Source organism: Balaenoptera borealis (genome assembly GCF_965194805.1).
Source record: "Balaenoptera borealis genome assembly, chromosome: 1".
Classification (NCBI taxonomy): Eukaryota; Metazoa; Chordata; class Mammalia; order Artiodactyla; family Balaenopteridae; genus Balaenoptera; species Balaenoptera borealis.
The window spans coordinates 140535644-140558621 of NC_138860.1; the positions used below are offsets into that span (position 1 = coordinate 140535644).

At 34.1% G+C, this 22978-nt stretch overlaps 1 protein-coding gene across 1 annotated transcript in view; it reads right to left on the reverse strand.

The window, feature by feature from the left end:
• The window catches only part of ATG4C (autophagy related 4C cysteine peptidase), a 100246-nt gene that overhangs the window by 14158 nt on the left and 63110 nt on the right, over positions 1 to 22978 (reverse strand). The window contains exons 5-9 of the mRNA XM_082358353.1: positions 17427 to 17757; positions 15502 to 15572; positions 9468 to 9604; positions 5226 to 5304; positions 4490 to 4566 (exon numbers count right to left, since the gene is read on the reverse strand). Of these exons, the coding sequence (XP_082214479.1) occupies positions 4490 to 4566; positions 5226 to 5304; positions 9468 to 9604; positions 15502 to 15572; positions 17427 to 17757 (695 nt within the window). The remainder of the gene's footprint in view (positions 1 to 4489; positions 4567 to 5225; positions 5305 to 9467; positions 9605 to 15501; positions 15573 to 17426; positions 17758 to 22978) is intronic.

Below are 22978 nucleotides of genomic sequence, written 5' to 3' on the forward strand. Positions count from 1 at the left end.
TTTGAATAAGAATATGAAGACTTTGTAAACAAATATGCGGGTTCATGAAAATGTTCCATAATGATATGAAAAGAGATCAACGTGAGAGTTTTAGCGATTGACACAATTAGCACATAATTACACATTCTTCCAACCCACTCTTCTACTGAGCTTTACCTCAAGTTCTTGTTCAGGCCCACACAGGATACAGGTGAAAACTGTTCTCTTATGGTCCTTGCCCTTCTCCTCACCAGTCCTCCCGTCCCTTAGTTCACTTTTCTCAAGTGGTCACAGTGCTAAAGATATAAATGAGCTAAGGAGACTGCTCTAGACTCTCTACTCTTGTCAATAGGCTGTGGCTACCAGTAGAGTCTGGTATCTTTAGAGAATGCAAAAGGAGGAAAAGGGCAGAATATAAAGCTAATTATTCCAATGTTTTTTATCTTCACCACTACACTCTGGTACTTTGTTCAAAAGATTTGTTTTTTAACTGCGTGAATGCTCAGACACTTGTCCTTAAAAATTATTGATGCTACCAAATCTTTTCTGTATGTATAAAAAAAAGTTTATGTTAAAAAGGAGGGCCATAAAAAATATATATATATTCATATTTGCTTATATTTGCATAAAGATATCAAAAATTAACAAGTTTAAGGAGAGGAAGAAAACTGGGCAGATGGGAGACAGGTATGGGAAATTCTTCATTGCATATTTTATATTTTTGAGTTAAAGAAGAAGCTCAAGAAATAATCTAGGCTGGATATGAACCCATAAACTTAAAATTTCCCTACATTTAATGCCTGAAACTAAGGGATTTCAACTAGAAACTATCTATTAAAACACAGAAAAATATAAGCTTTCATATTTATGTTCATGGTGAATCAGTCAAAATCACTCTTTTCTCTCCCCCTACATACATCCTAGTGATCCAATTAATATCCCATATTATCATCAGACGATATGCAAAACGAATACATTCCAAGCTGCTTTTTTTTCCCTTACAGATAGTTCAGTCACATACTAGATTCAAATCCAACATCATGCTAGTAAGCATAGACCAAACAAATGTGTTTTCAAAACTATGACTTCTATGAAATACTTAGCTAACACTTACTTCATAGTGAGATCCAACCTAGCTAAACTGGAACATCCAGTGTTCTAGTCAACACAAGTATTGTCTTAGTTGGACTTTTTTCTAACATTGTTTTACCTGTTTTATTTATAAAGAGATATTAAAAACAGATCTGGAAAGGCACAGAAAAGCTAGGTAAACTTGTTAGTTAACAATATACAGGAGTATTACTGTTTAAGGCTCAGACAGTTCTAGGTCATAGTTACAATAAAATTATTCTACATACAAGGTATCTAACAATAGTCATTTGCCCAACTCCTTCCAAAGCCAATAATAAGGAATGTTTATTCAGTTTTTGCTACTTGGGGATAAGAAAGAAGAGCCAAAAGTTTGTACGGTCCAACAAGTATTTTTTTAACCTGTCTACATGGGTGCCCTAAATTATATTAAAGCATTGATTAAAGTTGTCATGTAAGAACCATTGGGACTAAACCGGAATAAGCTTAGTGCTATTTCACTGTATTGCCTCAATCATCATAGATAATAATGACAAACACTAGTTAACCATAGTTGTTTTGATACCTACAAAGAACTTGCAAATTATTCACCAAAACACAGATATAAATCTCTGATGACTGAAAAGTGAAATTGTTATTGGGTGTTCCTACATGAGTACTAGGACTCATATTACAGAGAGGCATTTTATACTATTTAAATTATAATCTTTTGTTCACCCAAGAAGATTCTGAAACAAACCAACACTAATTTATAATTCAGAATCATTTCTGTTTATTGTAAAACAAGTTAGACTTTAAAATATTTTCCCAAGTGGCATTACACAGCTACGTTCACTTTGTGATAATTCTCTGAGCTATGCACTTAGATTTCTTTTTTAATTTTTAAAATTCTGATGACTGCTAAGAGTAGCAGCTTCTACTTCACAAACACATTTTAGCAAGTATCACTAGATACACTTCTGTGACAATAAAATATGTTTCTGAAAAAACTGGCCAGAGTGAGTCAATTCCCATTTATTTCATTTTTCAACACTGTTTATTCATTGCCTCAACAAACAGTTAGATATTAGGCACCTACTAAATGCTAGGCCTGTTCTAGGCTTATTATATGGAATAGTGGATTCTATTACCTAAACATACAAATAATACTGAAACAAATACTTTTAGGTGTAGCTGTGTTATTCTGGTGATTTAGATAAAGCTTCCTAAGATAACTAATTAGAGAATACATCCTTACTTAAAAAGCACCTCCTACCAACTGCAGTTCACATGTGTAATTCATAAAGCGTACATCTTTCACCGATGAATTCACTCATCTATCTACATAACCACATCACATCATTCTAATAGCTTTAATGCCACTATTCTCTGAACTTACTAGGATATATTAAAATAGTCACCACTGTATAAACCTCGTAAAACCTGAAACTTGGAATTGGGGGCCCAGGAATCAGAAGAGACTAACATATCTATAATAAGGTTTTTCTTACCTTATTAATAGAATATTAATATTAAGGTAATACAATATTACCTTAATAATAGAATAGATTCAGTATTTGTAAAGAGAGAGAATCAGTCATTCTGAAAGTATATCATAAATAGCATGAAGCAATAGTCTCTGGTTTAAGAAATCTTAACTTATTAAACATATACATGCATGTATACACACACACACACTTCATAAATATGTATAAGAAAATGTATATCCACTAGTCCTCTCATCCCAACAATTGAAACTCTGCCCTGCCCTAGCCACTAGCAATGTGAACCCACAGTTCAACAGACCCTCGCTGCTAAAGCTCATCTTAAACCCACTTTCTTGGTGTCCCAATATATAAAATATAAATGCTTCTGTGCATTCAAGAAGTTACCTAATTTCACCAAATTTTACTTTACAAAGTCTCTTAAAATCAATTCTTCTTTTCCATTCTCACTTTCACCCCACTTCAAGCTTTTACTGAAGTGCTGAAGTGTTGCAACAGTCTCCCAATAATGAGCTGCGACCTTCCTAATATTGACTGTGTAGACATAACCAGGATATTCACTGACCTGGCATCTTTGTAGAGTCTCTCAAAATATCAGAAGAATAGTCTCTTTCTACTGGCCAAAATAACCAACACTAATAATCTTTTAATTTGCCTATTTTAGATAATGTTAGAATACTGTGAACAAGTTTCCATCTGAATCTCAAGTATTTACTTTTTTAAGGAGTCAGTTTGACACAGACACACTGGAAATGTAACTCAGACATAGGAATCAGGGCCACAAGACCACAATGCAGCAGCAAGAGAATTACAGTGTGGTTCACGTAGCACAATTCTATGTGCTTCCTCCCACAGTATCAATCAGCCAACTAGAAATATTTATTAAAGTTTACATGCAAAATATTATGAAGGAAGGAAGTAGAAAGCAAAGCTGATTCTGGCCTCAAGACGCTTGTACTTTAGTTGAGGTAATAGTCTACAAAAAATGCTAGGCTGTTTTATAATGTATCTTTCAAAACCAGTTTTTAATCTTGTGGTTTATCCATTTTCATAATCTACCCCCTAAATACTTATTAGGTATTAATATTAGCTAGCAAGCTATTACTAAAACAAAGTACTAAACCACATTTCCAACTTGTCAAGCCCTTGAGAATTAGTGATCCATGCCACTCAAGCGATTATTTTAAAAGTCTGTAAAAGCATCACCTGGGAAAACAAGAACCAAAACCATGTAATAATGATGTCTCACTTATACACTCTCAAAATTTTCTGAATTAAAATGCTGCACATGTATAATTGATTCACTTTGCTGTATACCTGAAACTAACACAACACTGTAAACCAACTATAATACAATAAAAATTTTTTTAAAATGCTGGATCAGAAAATGATTAACGTAAAGGAAAAGAAGACTTTAAGAAATCAAAGCTAAAACAAATATTAGAAACCCAATTAAAACTTGTGAAAACTTAACTAGAGGCTAAGACTTAATTACTATACTTAAAGCAAAATAATTTTGCAGGCTCCTTCAATCACTTTGTCACTCTAACCCAACTCCATCATCTTCTTTATTTTTCTTTTTTTCCCCCTTTCTTTTTTTTTTAAACATACCTAACATTTTAAATGCTTCAGTACTATTCAGCTGTATATGTACAAAATTACTTGGAGGCTTGATCATTTATTTTGGTAGGGCTAGGGTATCTAACAAGTTAGAGACAAAGATAAATGAAGAAGAAAGTGTATTGTAAATTAAAATTCAGCAATGAATTATTTAACCTTTGACCACTGTATGTATTATGGTTTTATAAATTAGTAAAATATTTATTATTAACTTGTAACTGTGATACCATAAAAGCGTAGCTGCCTAGCACATCTCTAAATAATTAGAATTTGCTTCATATGGTAAGAAAACAGTACCAGCTCTTTATCCACAGTACCTCAAGAGGGAAATCCTTTATGCTGACATCTACAAAAGATTGGCAGTAATGAGGATCCATGTAAATCAAACTGTCATCTACAAGGACAAAACAGAAGACAAGTAATTCAAAAAACACCTTATTATTACACTGCTTACAATCCAATTTCTATGTAGAATAGCTGAAAAAAATCTGGGAGTAACAGCTTGCCAGACTGATATTCATTGACTGAAACACAGGTTTGCACAGGACAGATTAACTTTTGCATAATCAAATATGCTTGTATAAGCAGAATTTTTATAAAGTGATGAGACTGTCATTTAATTTTTGGTGATAAAATTACTTTCACAAACACACAATTATATTCTACAGTTTGCATATGAAAAATGTATTGCACTACTTTATCCTGACAGGAAGAACATATTGCTTGTCATTTTATCATCAACTAGCACCACTAAAACTGGTAAAAGGTAAATATGTAAATAGCAACTGCCAGAATATGGCAGCAATATCTTCTAAAGTTTAGTAAAACCAATAAATTATGCCTTGTTTATGCAATAACAGAAATTAAATATACATTTTACAGAATCTAATTATGTTGTGGACCAAATGACAAATGAGTGGCTATGGTAGGACTGATGAATTTATAAGGTACTCATTTTGCTCCGTTAATCATCCTGTTTCTAGATGATCCTATATTAACTTTCCAACTTTTAAAAGAAAACAGAGAAGAAATATATTTTACTAAATCACTAACCTTGAAATCCAGCAAAGTAATATGACTGTTTAGGTTTGCCACCAACAATACCCACACAATATTCAAGGCTTAAAATACCCTGCCAAAATAAATTAATTCAGATTTAGAGTCAAGAGACAAATGATAATTATTCAAAACAACCAAATTTGTATTACTAATAGTAGTAGTAGTTCCCAAATTTTTCACCACCAGTTTTATTTTTATTACATTTTCCCCATGTTCTGAAATCCTTTTGCCCACCAAACTATCTTCCATTTTCTTTAAACCATTCAACAACATTAAACAATTACTATGTGCCAGTTATAGAGATAAACAACATAACCATGGAAAGGCAATAAAAATGCCTGCCAAAGTCAAAATATTTGGCCTTTCAGTTAGCTGGTGCAGCCTTGCTGTGATCAATGTAGTATTTTCATCAGGCTTTTTGAAATGCTAGAAATAATTATTAGACATTGTTACTGTTTTCACTGAAACTTGAGTCTTAGAATCACAAACTAAAAACCACTTTCAATCAATGGCATTCATGACAAAATTTTTACACTACTTCATTTGGAATAAATATAAAGACTAATGAAAACAATTTAATCCAAGGAAAATAATAATTATTACCGTATTTAAACTCAGTTTATTTTACTAATCATAAAATATCAGTGATACCTCAATAAATTGTTTAATATTTCCCTCAGCATCTATTCTAAGCAGAACTCTATTTAAGCTGGGCCAAATAATTCTATACTTTTTTAAGAAACATGTCCATGGAGTGGAGTCAATTAAAAACATGTCCAGTGGAATCAATTAATATCCTATCAATAGCTTCTGCATTAATTTTAGCATATATTATGTTAGAAAACACTAATAATGATAAAGTATATGTTATAAAACCCCAAAATATTAAACAATAAACTTTCCTTCTCTTAAATGAGAGAATGTTTCAAAATCTAGAAGATACAAAAATAAAGACTGTATGAACAAATGCCTTTTCCCTTTAACAAGTAAACAAACCACAGTTTTGTTTAAACTTATTTTCTTAAAAATAATATGTGGTGGTTATTGAAAAACCACACACAGAAATTTCCCAAAACCCCAACACTCATCATTATTAACATTTAGGAGAATACCTTCTTGACATCTGTCTGTATTACATATATTCACATATAGTTTATAAATACAATTTTATGTATATGGCATCATACGACATATGCCATTGTAACTTTTGTCACTCATTATCTCATAAACATCTTTTCCTATCAGTAAATATAGATCTATATTATAATATTTAATGGCTGTAAATTTTGTATATTTTCAGTCTTGTGAAAATATCATAGAGGTTTTTTTGGAAAGGAGAACTGCACTGAAGAAATTACAGAAACAGAGAAGGCATATAAAGTTAAAATTTTAGAGCTAACTAAAAAATAAATTAAGATGAAATTATACCAAAAAACTTGATAATAATAGTTATTATTATTCTATTGTTATTATCATTCTATTAACAGTTCTATTATTCTATTGCTTTCCCCCTAAATAAAAATCCTTAACTCAATTAGAGAGTGCCTTACTTTAATCTGAAGCAATCTGGTCAGCTGAAATACAATGTTTCTGATATAGGAACCCATGAGGAAGTGAAAGTTCTAAGTCCCTCACAGCCAAGAAAAAAAAGAAAAAATACATATATATATAGCAAGAATCATCACAGACTCTCTTCAGAAAAAGAATGATTTCAGGTAATGGAAGAAAGACTTTGGTTCTTGACACCTGTATTTCCTTTTCAACAGACTAGAGCAGATTTAGCAATAAACATTTATAAGTAGATTAAGAGCCAAAATGCCATTACATATAAGACGCTGTATCTTTGGAAACTTGAAACACTTTTCAGTTTCTAAAAAAGCTTTTTCACAGTTATCTAGTGGTGAGAATTGATTGAGCTGTATCCATGAAGCAATAAATAAGACTGAAGTAATCAGTCAAAAAGGAAAGTCCTAATTTGTCTTGCTGAAGAAAGAGAACATACTGGATTTTCCTCATTCCAGGTCCTTTAAAAAATAAATAAATAAGTAAACTTCCTGTAGTTAAGAGCTGATAAAGCACCACACCAAATTTCTTTCTCCTCACAGAATGCAGCAGGAGATGGTAACCATCTCTGAAATACTGTGGAATTACCTCAATCAATAAATTTTAAAACTAGAATTGAACGGTGAATTTTAGAGAGTATAATGCACAATGGTTTGGCAGGAAAAAATACAGCTGCTGACAAAGGAGGAGGAGGAAGAAGTGTAGTGGTGGGCAGTGGGTGGGGCAGTGATGGAGGTACAGGAGGAGGTGGAGAAGGAGGAGAAGAAAAGGGAGCGGAAATGGAAGAGAAAGATTACTTTTCTTTTAGGGCTATTAGACACACTATGTTTTCACTGCTAACTGAATGACTCTTTACATGCTCTCCTTTTGGCTTCTGACCCAACCACGCCCTGACCAAGCAAAACGTAACACTACTTCACTCAGCCGTTTCAGCCATTTTTACCTGAGAGTTGAAAATTTTAAATGTATTAATAGTCACTACTCTAAAAGGGGACTGTAACATAAATTAAATTAGTAGAAGCTCAAAGAAATGTTACATTTTAGAGAGTCCATATTTTAGGGGAAAATATGAAAAAACAATAAAAGTTCTGGTCTCTGTCACCAGTTTGTTATCCGAATTTGAACATATCACTTAACTTCTGCCATTTCTGTTTTATAAAGACAATCCAGTTCCTAGCTAGTATGAGGGTAAAATGAGATAAATCTGTATTAAAAGTGTTATACAAATATGAGAGTTAACAAATATTTGCTGAGCAGCTCCTATACGCTAGGCACTAAGGATCACTTTAACAGCTAACCATGGTTTGTTTCACTACAATGCAGACTCCAATGAATCACTCAACAGCGTTAAGCAGTCCTGCCATCTGATAACTGTTATCAACACCACCAAACAGCAAAGCCCTCAGCCAGATGAAGTATGCCTCAAAGCTATCTGCAGTCCATTTCACCAGGAGTGGGGGTGGCAAAAGAGTCAGTTCTGAGACTGCCTCAATTTCTGATCTTCTCATGGTAGTAGAGAAGGCAGGGGAATTCATTTCAGATTTGGTTACAACCAACAGAGACATGACAACATGCGAGAAGTCTTGAAACCCTCAGTGGATCCACTAGATGAAATGGTTCATATCTTCCCACATTCCACCAATAATTCTACTAAAGAGTCCACATGTTAGAAATCAAAACCCCACTTTTATCTAGGGTATGTATATGTTATTGGTTATCGTACTGGTATTATTAGTAACAAGTATGCCTGCAACAGTTTAGTAACAATTAGGAAAAGCCAATATACCAGCTAGAAGACTTCCATATACCACATATGGAAAATAAATGCTCTAGGTTTTTAGAATTGGTACAATCTAGAGTGAGGATATATGTTCTACCTATATACATAGGGACCACAATATGGGGTTAATGCTTCATGTGGGGAACAAATCTAAACTTTATTTCAAGATTACTATATGCCATAACACTCCATTCAAAGAGGAATTCTATCTCTGGTCTTGATTTTATTAAAACTATGAAAATAACATAAATACTATACTCTCAACTAGAAACTAAGTAATTCAAAAGTTAAAGTTTTGTGACAAGATAACCTAATTAGACAGGTTCTTCTGGAAAAAAGAATTATGTGTTCTGAAATAGAACAGATTTTTAACTGGTTAATATGAAGAAAACAAAGTTGGAAGCTCCCCATACTATCTTCATCATTTCGGTCTATATAAATAAGTATTCTACCTATTGATGGACCTTATGGTAGCACAGGAAACAAACTAAGAGATAATGCAGCAGCAATAAAAAAAAACTCATTTTGTTTCAATAATTACCTAGATATAGTTTAATGTGGGTTTTATGAATAAACAAAGGTACATACTTTTAAAAATCACAAATAAGGATGATGGGAACTGTAGACATATTTCAGACTATGATTATTGCTGCACTGAATCCCCTTAATTAGCTGCAAAGATTAAAAGCTTTTTTATTTTGTCATAGAACACCTTACTCTTCAAATCACATCTGATCTTGTAATACTGAAATTTAAGGTCTCTAATGTCAAACTTTACAATCTACAACTATAAAATCATCACTACCCATTTCATAGAAAAAAGATTGCAAACCTTCTCTATTTTTCATATCAGCCAGCATTGTCTTCAAAAACTTTTAGCTCTTATTTCATACCTTTACAAAATCTAAATAGTCGGCATTGGTTCTTTCTCCACCAAGTCTAACAGGAACTAGAATAATAACAGCTTTGTCATCTGTATTATCAGAGGCCATGGAAGTGCACTGTTTATCAATTACATCAGAACTGTAAACTGAGAAAAACACAATTAATATGTATTAAATTTTATAAAAATGATTTTCAGAAACATTTGTACCCTAATTTCCCCCCCACAATGGCCAGTCATATGATCTCTGACATCACTAACAAGGTCTCAATGAGTTAAAAAATACCTACTTCATTTATGCATTCAATAGATATTTATCAAATAACTACTATATGGCACTGGGTCCTCAGCAGTGAGCAAAATGGAGAAAAACCCCTCCCTCATAAGGCATACCATCTAACACATAGGGAAGTAGACAATAAATAAGTAAAATATAAGATATGTCAGATGATGATAGGTGCTTTCAAGAAAAACAAGGGAGAAAAAGATGGATAAGAAATGTAGAGAAGGGATGCAATTTAAAATAAGGTGGTAGGGAAGTCAAGACTTACAGAAAGAAAGAAACCAAGAAATGCAGATACCTGGGGGGAAGAGATTCCACATAGAAAGATCAGCAAGTGCAAATGTCTTAAAGCAGAAGCATTGCCAGCTTGTTCCAGGAACAAGAGAGCAGTGCCTCTGCAGGGAAGTGAGCAAGGGGTACAATAGTAGAAAATGAGGTTAGGAGATAAAGTTACAGATGGGGAGAGAACGAAGACAGATTGTGGGAAATCTTAAAAGCCATTAATAAAGACTTCAGTCTTTACTTTGAGTGAGATGGGAAGCCGCTGAAGAGATTTTTAGGAAAGGAATGTCCTGCTCTGATTTATACTTTACCAGTCTGGTTCCTGTGTTAACAGACTGCAGAGGGCAATGGCTGAAGCATAGAGAAGTTAGAAAGCCACAGCAGGAACCCAGCAAGAGATGATGGCAGCTTGAACAAAGGCAGTAATTGTCAAGATATGGAACGGTCATGGGATGATCATGTGGAGGTGGTGAAAACTGATCAGTTGAAAATGAAGAACTGCCTAATACATTAAACATAAGATGTGAGAGGAAAAAAGGAGTCATAGATGATTTGAGTGGTTTTCATATAAGCAAACAGAGTAAGCGGGCTGCCATTTACAAAGACATAGAAGACTGTAGGAAGAGAAAATATAGAAAGGAGGAGTGGGAATTCAGTTTCAGACATGCTAAGTTTGAGATATCTATTAGGCATGCAAGCAGGGAGGATGAGTAGGCAGGTAAGGACATAAAAGCCTGCATTTGGGGACAGGTCTGGGATGGAGCTATAAATTTGGGAATTGACAGGACCCAGACGGTACTGTAAAGCTATGAGACTGGGTAAATCCAAATCTGTATACACAGAAAAAAAAGTTGAGATCTAAAGACGTAGCACAACACACCAAGTACTTTAGAGATAGGGGGATAAGGAAGAATCCGCACAGGAGCCCGTGAAGGAGCAGACACAATGGTAAAAGGAAAACCTGAAGAGTAGTGTTCTGGAAACTAAGTAAATAAAACATTACAAGGAGTGGGGGAGAAGTCAACAGTGTCAAATGCTGCTGACAGATTGTGAGGTAAAGACTGAGAAGTGACAACTGGATTTAGTGAGATTAAATTATTGACAAGAGTAGTTTTGGTAGAGTGATGGGTATGAGAGCCTAAGTGGATAGTTCAAGAGAAAATGGGTGGATTTGGTGGAAGCAAATACAGACAAAACTTTATTTTGTTTTGTTCAACAAAAAAAATAGTTTTATTCAAAACTTACTTTACACCCATACTCCCTGTCAGCAAACTCTTTTACTCTTCCACAGTTAGCTGATTAACAAATTCTGCCACTGCTGTCCCAGTTCTTCCCTAAATTCCAAATTTAGATTATGAGCTATCATAGTCTCCTGTTCACCCGCTTCCCTATCCTCCACAGTCAGTCTAAACCGAAGCCACAAAAATGGAAAAACAGTCCTTTCCATGTTTCAATTCTGTCATTTTATTTTTGCTAAACTACTCAGTAAAGCCTTCTAATTATAAACCTTTAAATTCTCTCACTTTTCTGAGGCAGTGCACACATGACCATCCCTATCTTCCACTTTCCACTAGTAAAAGTATTTCCACTAGCATATACAAGTTCTTCCTTATCAAATGCTTCTTACCCTTCAGTCTAATTCAACACACATTGATTGATGGCCAACTATTCATTGAAGTTTTCTATGCCAGAGAAATATAAAAGTAAATAAGATCCTTACTTCATAGTGTCTGGCTCAATTGTTTTGGTATTTTTCCTTCACTTTCAACATATGTAAGGGCTATGAAATAATCCAATTCCATAACACAGGCTCACTACAGCAGTGATTGCCAACCAAATGGTTCTGGTACCTTTCCCCTACCCCTGCTACCTTAATAATCATTGATCTACAAGGAGATACAGATAAGCACAAAGTGATATTAAAAGTGAATTACAAGCACAATATTTAATAGAGGTACTTCCAAAATGTTACAGAACACAGAATAATAAACTAATTCTACCTGATGGGAGTTGGTAAAGGCTTCACCAAAGGTGTACCTTCGAGCGTGTTCATAAAGAATGAGTAAGAGTTAACAAAAGACATTTTAATAATAAGGGGCATTCTAAGCAGAGGCAATAATATCAGCAAAGACACAGAAAAAAAATGATAGTATGCCCAAGGAATGGCTTGCAGGTTGATGGTACTTTGGTGTATCAGCATGGAAGATAGTGTTGAGAGGTGATGCTGGAAATGTAGGTCAAGACAAATGGTAAAGAACTTCATGTGCTTTACATGCTACAATAACTTGAGACTAAATAGACAGTCATTGGTTTTAAATTAAGGGACACAATCAATTTCTTTTGATCAGATGAATGAGAAAAAGAAAAGAAAGATAGGGAAATCAAGTTAAAGTCCAAGTTAGAGATAAGGGTCTGATCTAAATCAATGAGAGTGAAGAAGAGAGAACAGATTTCAGATGCATTTTTTTAAGTATAATTTGTTAAGCTTTGGTTGACTAACTAGATATAAGCAACGAAAAAAGAGTCAAGAATAAGTACGCACGCATGTGGACATGATACTATTAGTGAAGAGAAAATAGAAAGCAAGAAAGGAGTGGTGTAGAGGGGAATGACAGGGTTAATCTTAAACACGCTGAACTTGAAGTGTTTGTAGAACATCCAGTTGGAAATATTTGAAGGACAGCAGAAAATACGAGTTACCTCATATTAACACAAGTAGCACTAGAAATGCAGTTTTAGAAGTCCTAGTATATAGAGCACAGTCCTAACTACTTAAAGGCATGGAAAAATATGCAATTACAAAGGAAGAGAATACAGAATGAGAGGAAGAGAAAATGAATAGAAAGTGGAGCTTTTAAAAACACTAATGAAGATGGGGGTGTGGAGGGGAATTATTAATAGACTCTGGCTTCACCTAGTTCCTAACCTCACAATCTATCAAAATGCACTACAGTAATATAAACTCTCCCTTTAGAATTTTAAACATCAGTGTTCAAAATTTTAAGATCTACTTCAAATTACACAAACCACTTAGATATTGAGTAGCTTTGTGTTCTTTAATTAACTAACAATATGTAACGCATAAGACCAAGGCTGATTGATATCAATAAAAGCACAAAAGGCAAATTCATAAATTATTTAATGACTAATTGTTTAAGCACATCCTCTGGCTTAATTAGAACTCTTAACACAGTACATTTTACTTGCAAGATTTCCTACCTGAAAAGCAAATACAGTACCTGCAAAATTCACACACTCATCTGAAAACTTAAAACTTTCATGTTCATATGGCTATAATCATGGCTTATCAGTCTTTCTTAAAAATCCAATTAACCTTAACAAAAGGTCGAACAAAATGCACGTGTATTTGGTAACGATTATATCCACACTATAAACACTAGTCAGTTACCAGGGTAATCACAAGCATTTTGTAAATACCCTTATATTAAACATAATTGAAGTATATTTAACTTTCCCCAAACATATTTTATCCTCTTAACAGCATTTCGGTAAAAAATAAACAACATGAGGTGTTTTATTTTGAAGGCACTTTTATTTTATTAGGAAATTAAGGTCTCTATTTTATCCCCAATAGAGTTTCAAAATTACTATAGATACTGGTCATTAAACAGAACACCCATAACAATAAAACAAAGCAACATTCTGGACAATAGCTGCATCATGATCAGATGATTTACTGAAGGACTAGTGAGAAACAAATCAAATAGAGAATTTTCCTTCCTTGAAACACATCCCCAATGAGATGAGACTTGGCAGACATGCACCCCAAGTATATACCTATGTTAAATTTTCCCACCTATCTTTTTTAAGTAGTCATTTTAAATATTGAAATTTTCCTTAAGAACTTATTTTAATATTGCAACTAATAATTCATAGTATATATTCAATCAAGAAATATTTAATCAGTGCCTATACAGGGTGCAATGTAGGAACAAAAATGTGTAAAACATGGTCTCTACTTTCATTATTTACAGTATAATTGGGATAAGCTAAATACTTATGAAAAATCTAATTATAAATGGTATTGGGAAAACTGGACAGCCACATGCAAAAGAATAAAATTGGACCACTATCTTATACCATACACAATAATTAAATCAAAATCGATCATCAAAGATTTGAACACAAGACCTGAAACCACAAACTCCTAGAAGAAAACAGGTAGCCAGCTCCTTGACATTGGTCTTGGTGATAATTTTTTTAATTTGATACCACAAGGCAACAAAAGCAAAAATAAACAAATGAGAATACATCAAACTAAAAAGCTTCTGTCCAGCAAAGGAAACCATCAACAAAATGGAAAGGTAACTTACCAAATAGAAGAAAATATTTGCAATCATAAATCTGATAAGGGGTTAATATCCAAAATATACAAAGAACTCACATAATTCAACATCAAAAAAATAAATAATCCAATTAAAAAAATGGGCAGAAGATCTGAAGAGACATTTTTCCAAAGAAGCCATACAAATGGCTAACAGGTACATGAAAAGGTGCTCAACATCACTAATCATCAGAGAAATGCAAATCAAACCACAAGATATCATCTCACACCTGTTAGAATGGTTATTATCAAAAAGACAAGAAACAACAAATGTTGTTGAAGATGTGGAGCAAAGGGAACCCTTGTGCACTGTTGCTGAGAATGTAAGTTGGTGCAGCCACTATGGAAAACAGTACAGTGGTTCCTCAAAAAATTAAAAATAGAACTACAATGTGATCCAGCAATTCAACTTCTGGGTATTTATCTGAAGAAAACGAAACCACTGTCTCAAAAAGATAAAAGCACCCCTTTAATCACTGCAGCATTATTTACAATAGCCAAAATATGGAAACAACCTAAGTGTCCATCAATGGATAATGGATAAAGAAAATGTGGTACGTATATACAGTGGAATATTATTTAGCCATAAAAAAGAATGAAATCTTGCCATTTGTGACAACATGCATAGACCTTGAGGGTGTTATGCTAAGTGAAATAAGTCAGACAGAGAAAGACACGTACTGTATGATCTCACTTATACGTGGACTCTAAAAAGCAAAACAAAATGAATAAACAAAACACCAAGCTCACAGATACACAGAACAGACTGATGGCTGGCAGAAGTGGGATGGGGGGACACAATGGGTGAAGGGCGCTAAAAGGTACAACTGCCAGCTATAAGATAAATAAGTCATAAGGATATAATGTACAGCATGGGGATGGGCACTACAGTTAATAATACTGTATTGTATATTTGAAAGTTCTCATCACAAGAAAAAAAATTTTCTAACTATGTATGGTGACGGATGCTAACTAGACTAATTATGGTGATCATTCACAATATATACAAATATTGAATCATTATGTTATACATCTGAAACTAATATAATGTTATATATCAATTATACCTACATTTTTAAAAAGGTTTGACCAAATAAATGGATAAAAAGTAGAATTATATAATACATTCCTCACCTGTACAATCTTGCGCAACATAAATAGTTATTCCTTGTAAATCTGGGTGTCTTGCTTCTTCAACTGCTTTTCTAAGAAAATAACAAGCATTATCCTTTAAAATCCTAACTAACATTTCCAGTTAATAACCAAAGATTAAATTTAAGGGAAAAGAAAGCCATCATTTTCTTGACTTTCCTATTTACCCTATAGCATCTGCTTTCAAAACTATCATCTGAATGGTATCAAAAATCAAGTCAATTTTTTCAAAGTAGAATATTACATAAAATTACTCAAAAAACATTAAAACATAAGTTTAAAAAACATATTTTAAAATTCTTGGGTACAAAGGTGTGAACCCCACCCTGCCCCCTAAAAAAGAACTTCTCTCAAACTCACCTGGCTATATTAAATGTTTTCTACCCAGTGGTATTACAATATGCTTCAAGGTTTGCTTCATATTAACTGACATTACTGACTAGCAAAGTATGATTGTCCTCTGGTACATTTATGAAAGATTTTTTCTTTTCTTTAAACAATAGCATGACCTTTTTCCTTCATTCAAAAACCTATATGACCTGAACAAATGAATTTTCTACTTTCAAGTCTTAGAATTCTATAAGTAAAACTGCAAATTGAAAAATATTTCCAAGTGAGTACAATATTCTCAATGGTGCACATGAAGTGAGAAAAAAAATCACAATAATATATGTAAAAGGAAATTACACAAATTGTGGAAAAATACTTTTATTTAACTGTATCTTTATAATTTTTTAACTTAACATGCCTTATTATGCATGTTTGTATGTGTTAATATAAAAGAGGGATGGGAAAACCATGGCCCATAGTCCAAGCATGACCTGTGGCCTGTTTTTGTACAGCCTGCAAGCTAAGAATGGTTTTTACAGTTTTCAACGACTGTAAAACAAAAAAAGAAAAAAAAGAGCAAAATAAGCAATAGAGCCCTTATATAGCCTGCAAAGCCTAAACTATTTACCATTAGGCCTTTTACAGAAAAAGTGTTCTGATCCCTGGGGTACAGAACATAACATCTTGAAGAGTAGAAACCATGCTTTTATGATTATGTTTTTATACATGTCATACCAAGCTGGACTTGACGTTATTAACAATCCATTTAATAATATTAGGCAACTACTTTTTCAACTATAAGCATCTGACCTATAAAATATAAAAGCCTGTTAATAAGCAAAAAAAACCTTTGTACTAATTTGGATTTTGTATATTATTCTAAATAGACTAAATTTACTATAACATGCTGTACTTGGATGACAATATTAATGATTCAGTTAATAATAATAGTGGGACACAATAAATAAGACAATTTTTTTAAAAACTTAAGTAGCATCCAAATAATTGGCACATAAAAAGCTAAAGTATAGTGAAATTTGACTTTCGACTTTTTTCTAACTACTCTGAATGTCACAGACACTTTATTTTACTATGATATAATTATAATATTAATAGTCCCATACATTTACAATTCACAAGAATTTGATGTGTGCAAAGAAATGCTGAAAACATCAATTTTAGCTCTTGACATTTCATTACACTATCAGTACATTACAGCCCACAGGTTACACTATTAAAAAAAAAAAACTATAATGTTATGCATGTTCCAAGGTTGAAAGAGTTGTTAGTTTTTAGAACATTTCAATAAGGTAGTCTAATGAAAACCTGGTTAGAAGGAGACCTTGGGTATCTATACCTATGAGCAAAAGAAGAAAAATTTGTCAGTAGATAAATTAAATGTAACTAGAGTCACAACATGTCTTGTTTTTTCCCTAACAGTAAATGAAAGCTACTTTATGAATAGTCTCATACAGTTAGACTTTAAAAGTTCCAATAATACATATGCACTGCAAAAACCACTATCTCTGAGCCTGAGGACCTCTGTCACAAGATGAAAGATTTTAAAACAATTTTACCTTAAAATGTGAGCAACCACAGCTGGTCCATACCAATCTCCAGCTTTTTTCCCAGACTTCTTTCCATATTCTATTAGTTGATGTAAACCAAAGAGAGCCAAGCGGGAATCACCAAACCAAGAGATGATTTTCCTGTGATAAATTTCATTTTGCATTTCACGATCATCAGAATATCTCCCGATTGTTTCCTTCAGAGAAATTGTTGGGGTTTTGAGTTCTCTTTCCACTGAAAGCGATGCTTCGAATGATGCAGTAAATTTTTTTACAGTGTTGGAAGTCCATGATTCAGAGTCTGAATTTTCAATGTTCAAAGCATCAGGCCAGGTCCAAGCTATAGCAGTTCCAAAGCAAGGTGTTCAGATCTTTTAAATAGTTAGACTTTAACAATTCTACTAAAATAAGTATGTAGCATTTAAAGTCATATGGGTTACTAAACTAAAATAGCAAAGTCAGAAATAGGCAAATTTATAGTGACAGAAAGTAGATTAATGGCTGCCTATAGGGAAGGAGGGGTATTGGGAAGGACAGCTAATGGGTATGAGGTTTCTTTGGGGGAAGATGAAAATGTCCTAAAATTAGATTATGGGGATAATTGTAGAACTCTGTAAATATACTAAAAAACCACTGAATTGTTGTTCACTTTAAATGAATGAAATTATGGTATGTTGATTATATCTAAATATAGCTGTGTAAAAAAACAAATAAAGGTACAAGCAGAGGAAACATGCCAATATACCAATGATGTTTACTTTTGAGTTGAAATATTATTCTCCGGACTTTTCTGTAGTTTCTAAAGTTTTTTAAATGGGGATATATTACATATAATCAGGAAAAAATTACCGAAATGAAAGAGAAAAAATAGTAAACTTAGGTACAAATGGACAATTCTGGAATATGTTTTTCTTTCTTTTCTTTTTTTTGACAGTGCTAAGGTGGCATAAAGACTTTTGTATTCCATTACCAGTACTGCTCACCAGACATCCAGTCTTGACTACCCAAAGGCACAATAAACATATTCACTAACAATGATAGTATTTATGAGAGTTTAACTTCAGAAAGTGGATTTTGTTTTGGTTATATGTTAAAATAGAAGTTTGACCATGGAAGTTTAATACTTCTTTGCAAGGTGTTTTTTTTCTCATACAGTCCTTTCAAAATAACTTTATTATTTAGGGAATAACATCAATTCTCTAGTAAATGAAGTTAATAAATGAAGTCATTAGAGATCAAAGATTCCCCCCCAAATCAATTATATCACTACCTCACTGTTTTCAATAACACAACAGTCCCCAAACATTCACGTAATTTCAAGCTAACAAAATGAGTCACAGATTCAGAGACCTAGTCAGGAGTGTGAAAAGTATTCCAATTCTTGTCCATGACTGCATGAGACTATAAATAAATCATCCCAGAAAAAGCTAAAAAATTCCTTTTCCTTGCAATATCCACACTGCTCTTGAATAAACATTCTATCCAAATGATCTCATCAATAATCCCTACAGGGCTTCCCTGGTGGCACAGTGGTTAAGAATCCGCCTGCCAATGCAGGGGACACGGGTTCGTGCCCCAGTCGGGGAATACCCCACATGCCGCGGAGCAACTAGGCCCGTGAGCCACAACTACTGAGCCTGCACGTCTGGAGCCTGTGCTCTGCAACGGGAGAGGCCGCGACAGTGAGAGGCCAGTGCACCGTGATGAAGAGTGGCCCCCGCTCGCCGCAGCTAGAGAAAGCCCTCGCACAGAAACGAAAACCCAACACAGCCAAAAATAAACAAATAAATAAATAAATAAATAAATAAATATTAAAAAAATAATTATAATCTCTACAGAAAGGTTATTAAATATTTGCCATGCACTGAAGAAAATTGTCTGACACTTAAAAAAATAAAACGACACTTACTAATAACCAGATATGATAGCCTATAATGGTAAACTAAAATCCTCCAACAAATATACACATTATATAAAAATGAACTAATAGAAATGGTAAGAAAGGTGGCACATTGGAAAAGATATATGTAAGTTAGTATCAATGACATTTCTGAGAGTCTAAAAGTCTAAGCATGATGACCTTATTAAGAAAATGCCCTAATAAATTTAACTGATTATAATCACATTTATAAAGATAAAAATAATTTTAAAGCATAAAACTGTAAAATTTCTTAAGATTTAAATAATGTAGGGCTTCCCTGGTGGCGCAGTGGTTGAGAATCTGCCTGCCAATGCAGGGGACACAGGTTCGAGCCCTGGTCTGGGAAGATCCCACATGCCGCGGAGCAGCTAGGCCCGTGAGCCACAATTACTGAGCCTGCGCGTCTGGAGCCTGTGCTCCGCAACAAGAGAGGCCACGACAGTGAGAGGTCCGCGCACCGCGATGAAGAGTGGCCCCCGCTCGCCGCAACTAGAGAAAGCCCTCGCACAGAAACGAAGACCCAACACAAGCCATAAATAAATAAACAAATAAAAAAAAATTAAAAAAAAAAAAAGATTTAAATAATGTAAAAACATTAACTGCTCGAGCAACAGTCAGCTCTACCCACCACTAGAGCCTCCCATCAAGCCTCTTAGATAGCCTCAACCACCAGAGGGCAGACAGCAGAAGCAAGAAAAACTACAATCCTGCAGCCTGTGGACCAAAAACCACAGTTACAGAAAGATAGACAAGATGAAAAGGCAGAGGGCTATGTACCAGATGAAGGAACAAGAAAAAACCCCAGAAAAACAACTAAATGAAGTGGAGATAGGCAACCTTCCAGAAAAAGAATTCAGAATAATGATAGTGAAGATGATCCAGGACCTCGGAATAAGAATGGAGGCAAAGATTGAGAAGATGCAAGAAATGATTAACAAAGACCTAGAAGAATTAAAGAATAAACAAACAGAGATGACCAATACAATAACTGAAATGAAAACTATACTAGAAGGAATCAATAGCAGAATAACTGAGGCAGAAGAACGGATAAGTGACCTGGAAGACAGAATGGTGGAATTCACTGCTGTGGAACAGACTAAAGAGAAAAGAATGAAAAGAAATGAAGACAGCCTAAGAGACCTCTGGGACAACATTAAACGCAACAACATTCACATTATAGGGGTCCCAGAAGGTGAAGAGAGAGAGAAAGGACCAGAGAAAATATTTGAAGAGATTATAGTAGAAAACTTCCCTAACATGGGAAAGGAAATAGCCACCCAAGTCCAGGAAGCGCAGAGAGTCCCATACAGGATAAACCCAAGGAGAAACATACCAAGACACATAGTAATCAAAGTGGCAAAAATTAAAGACAAAGAAAAATTATTGAAAGCAGCAAGGGAAAAACGACAAATAACATACAAGGGAACTCTCATAAGGTTAACAGCTGATTTCTCAGCAGAAACTCTGCAAGCCAGAAGGGAGTGGCATGATATACTTAAAGTGATGAAAGGGAAGAACCTACAACCAAGATTACTCTACCCGGCAAGGATCTCATTTAGATTTGATGGAGAAATCAAAAGCTTTACAGACAAGCAAAAGCTAAGAGAATTCAGCACCACCAAACCAGCTCTACAACAAATGCTAAAGGAACTTCTCTAAGTGGGAAACACAACAGAAGAAAAGGACCTACAAAAACAAACCCAAAACAATTAAGAAAATGGTCATAGGAACATACATATCGATAATTACCTTAAATGTGAATGGATTAAATGCCCCAACCAAAAGACATAGACTGGCTGAATGGATACAAAAACAAGACCCATGTATATGCTGTCTACAAGAGACCCACTTTAGACCTAGGGACACATACAGACTGAAAGTGAGGGGATGGAAAAAGATATTCCATGCAAATGGAAATCAAAAGAAAGCTGGAGTAGCTATACTCATATCAGATAAAATAGACTTTAAAATAAAGAATGTTACAAGAGACAAGGAAGGACACTACATAATGATCAAGGGATCAATCCAAGAAGAAGATATAACAATTATAAATATATATGCACCCAACATAGGAGCACCTCCATACATAAGGCAACTGCTAACAGCTATAAAAGAGGAAATTGACAGTAACACAATCATAGTGGGGGACTTTAACACCTCACGTACACCAATGGACAGATCATCCAAAATGAAAATAAATAAGGAAACAGAAGCTTTAAATGACACAATAGACCAGATAGATTTAATTGATATATATAGGACATTCCATCCAAAAACAGCAGATTACACGTTCTTCTCAAGTGCGCACGGAACATTCTCCAGGATAGATCACATCTTGGGTCACAAATCAAGCCTCAGTAAATTTAAGAAAATTGAAATCATATCAAGCATCTTTTCTGACCACAACGCTATGAGATTAGAAATGAATTACAGGGAAAAAAACGTAAAAAAGACAAACACATGGAGGCTAAACAATACGTTACTAAATAACCAAGAGATCACTGAAGAAATCAAAGAGGAAATCAAAAAATACCTGGAGACAAATGACAATGAAAACACGACAACCCAAAACCTATGGGATGCAGCGAAAGCAGTTCTAAGAGGGAAGTTTATAGCTATACAAGCCTACCTAAAGAAACAAGAAAAATCTCAAGTAAACAATCTAACCCTACACCTAAAGAAACTAGAGAAAGAAGAACAAACAAAACCCAAAGTTAGCAGAAGGAAAGAAATCATAAAGATCAGAGCAGAAATAAATGAAATAGAAACCAAGAAAACAATAGCAAAGATCAATAAAACTAAAAGTTGGTTCTTTGAGAAGATAAACAAAATTGATACGCCATTAGCCAGACTCATCAAGAAAAAGAGGGAGAGGACTCAAATCAATAAAATCAGAAATGAAAAAGGAGAAATTACAACAGACACCGCAGAAATACAAAGCATCCTAAGAGACTACTACAAGCAACTTTATGCCAATAAAATGGACAACCTAGAAGAAATGGACAAATTTTTAGAAAGGTATAACCTTCCAAGACTGAACCAGGAAGAAATAGAAAATATGAACAGACCAATCACAAGTAATGAAATTGAAACTGTGATTAAAAATCTTCCAACAAACAAAAGTCCAGGACCAGATGGCTTCACAGCCGAATTCTATCAAACATTTAGAGAAGAGCTAACACCTATCCTTCTCAAACTCTTCCAAAAAATTGCAGAGGAAGGAACACTCCCAAACTCATTCTATGAGGCCACCATCACCCTGATACCAAAACCAGACAAAGACACTACAAAAAAAGAAAATTACAGACCAATATCACTGATGAATATAGATGCAAAAATCCTCAACAAAATACTAGCAAACAGAATCCAACAACACATTAAAAGGATCATACACCACGATCAAGTGGGATTTATCCCAGGGATGCAAGGATTCTTCAATATACACAATTCAATCAATGTGATACACCATATTAACAAATTGAAGAATAAAAACCATATGATCATCTCAATAGATGCAGAAAAAGCTTTTGACAAAATTCAACACCCATTTATGATAAAAACTCTCCAGAAAGTGGGCGTAGAGGGAACCTACTCCAACATAATAAAGGCCATATATGACATACCCACAGCAAACATCATT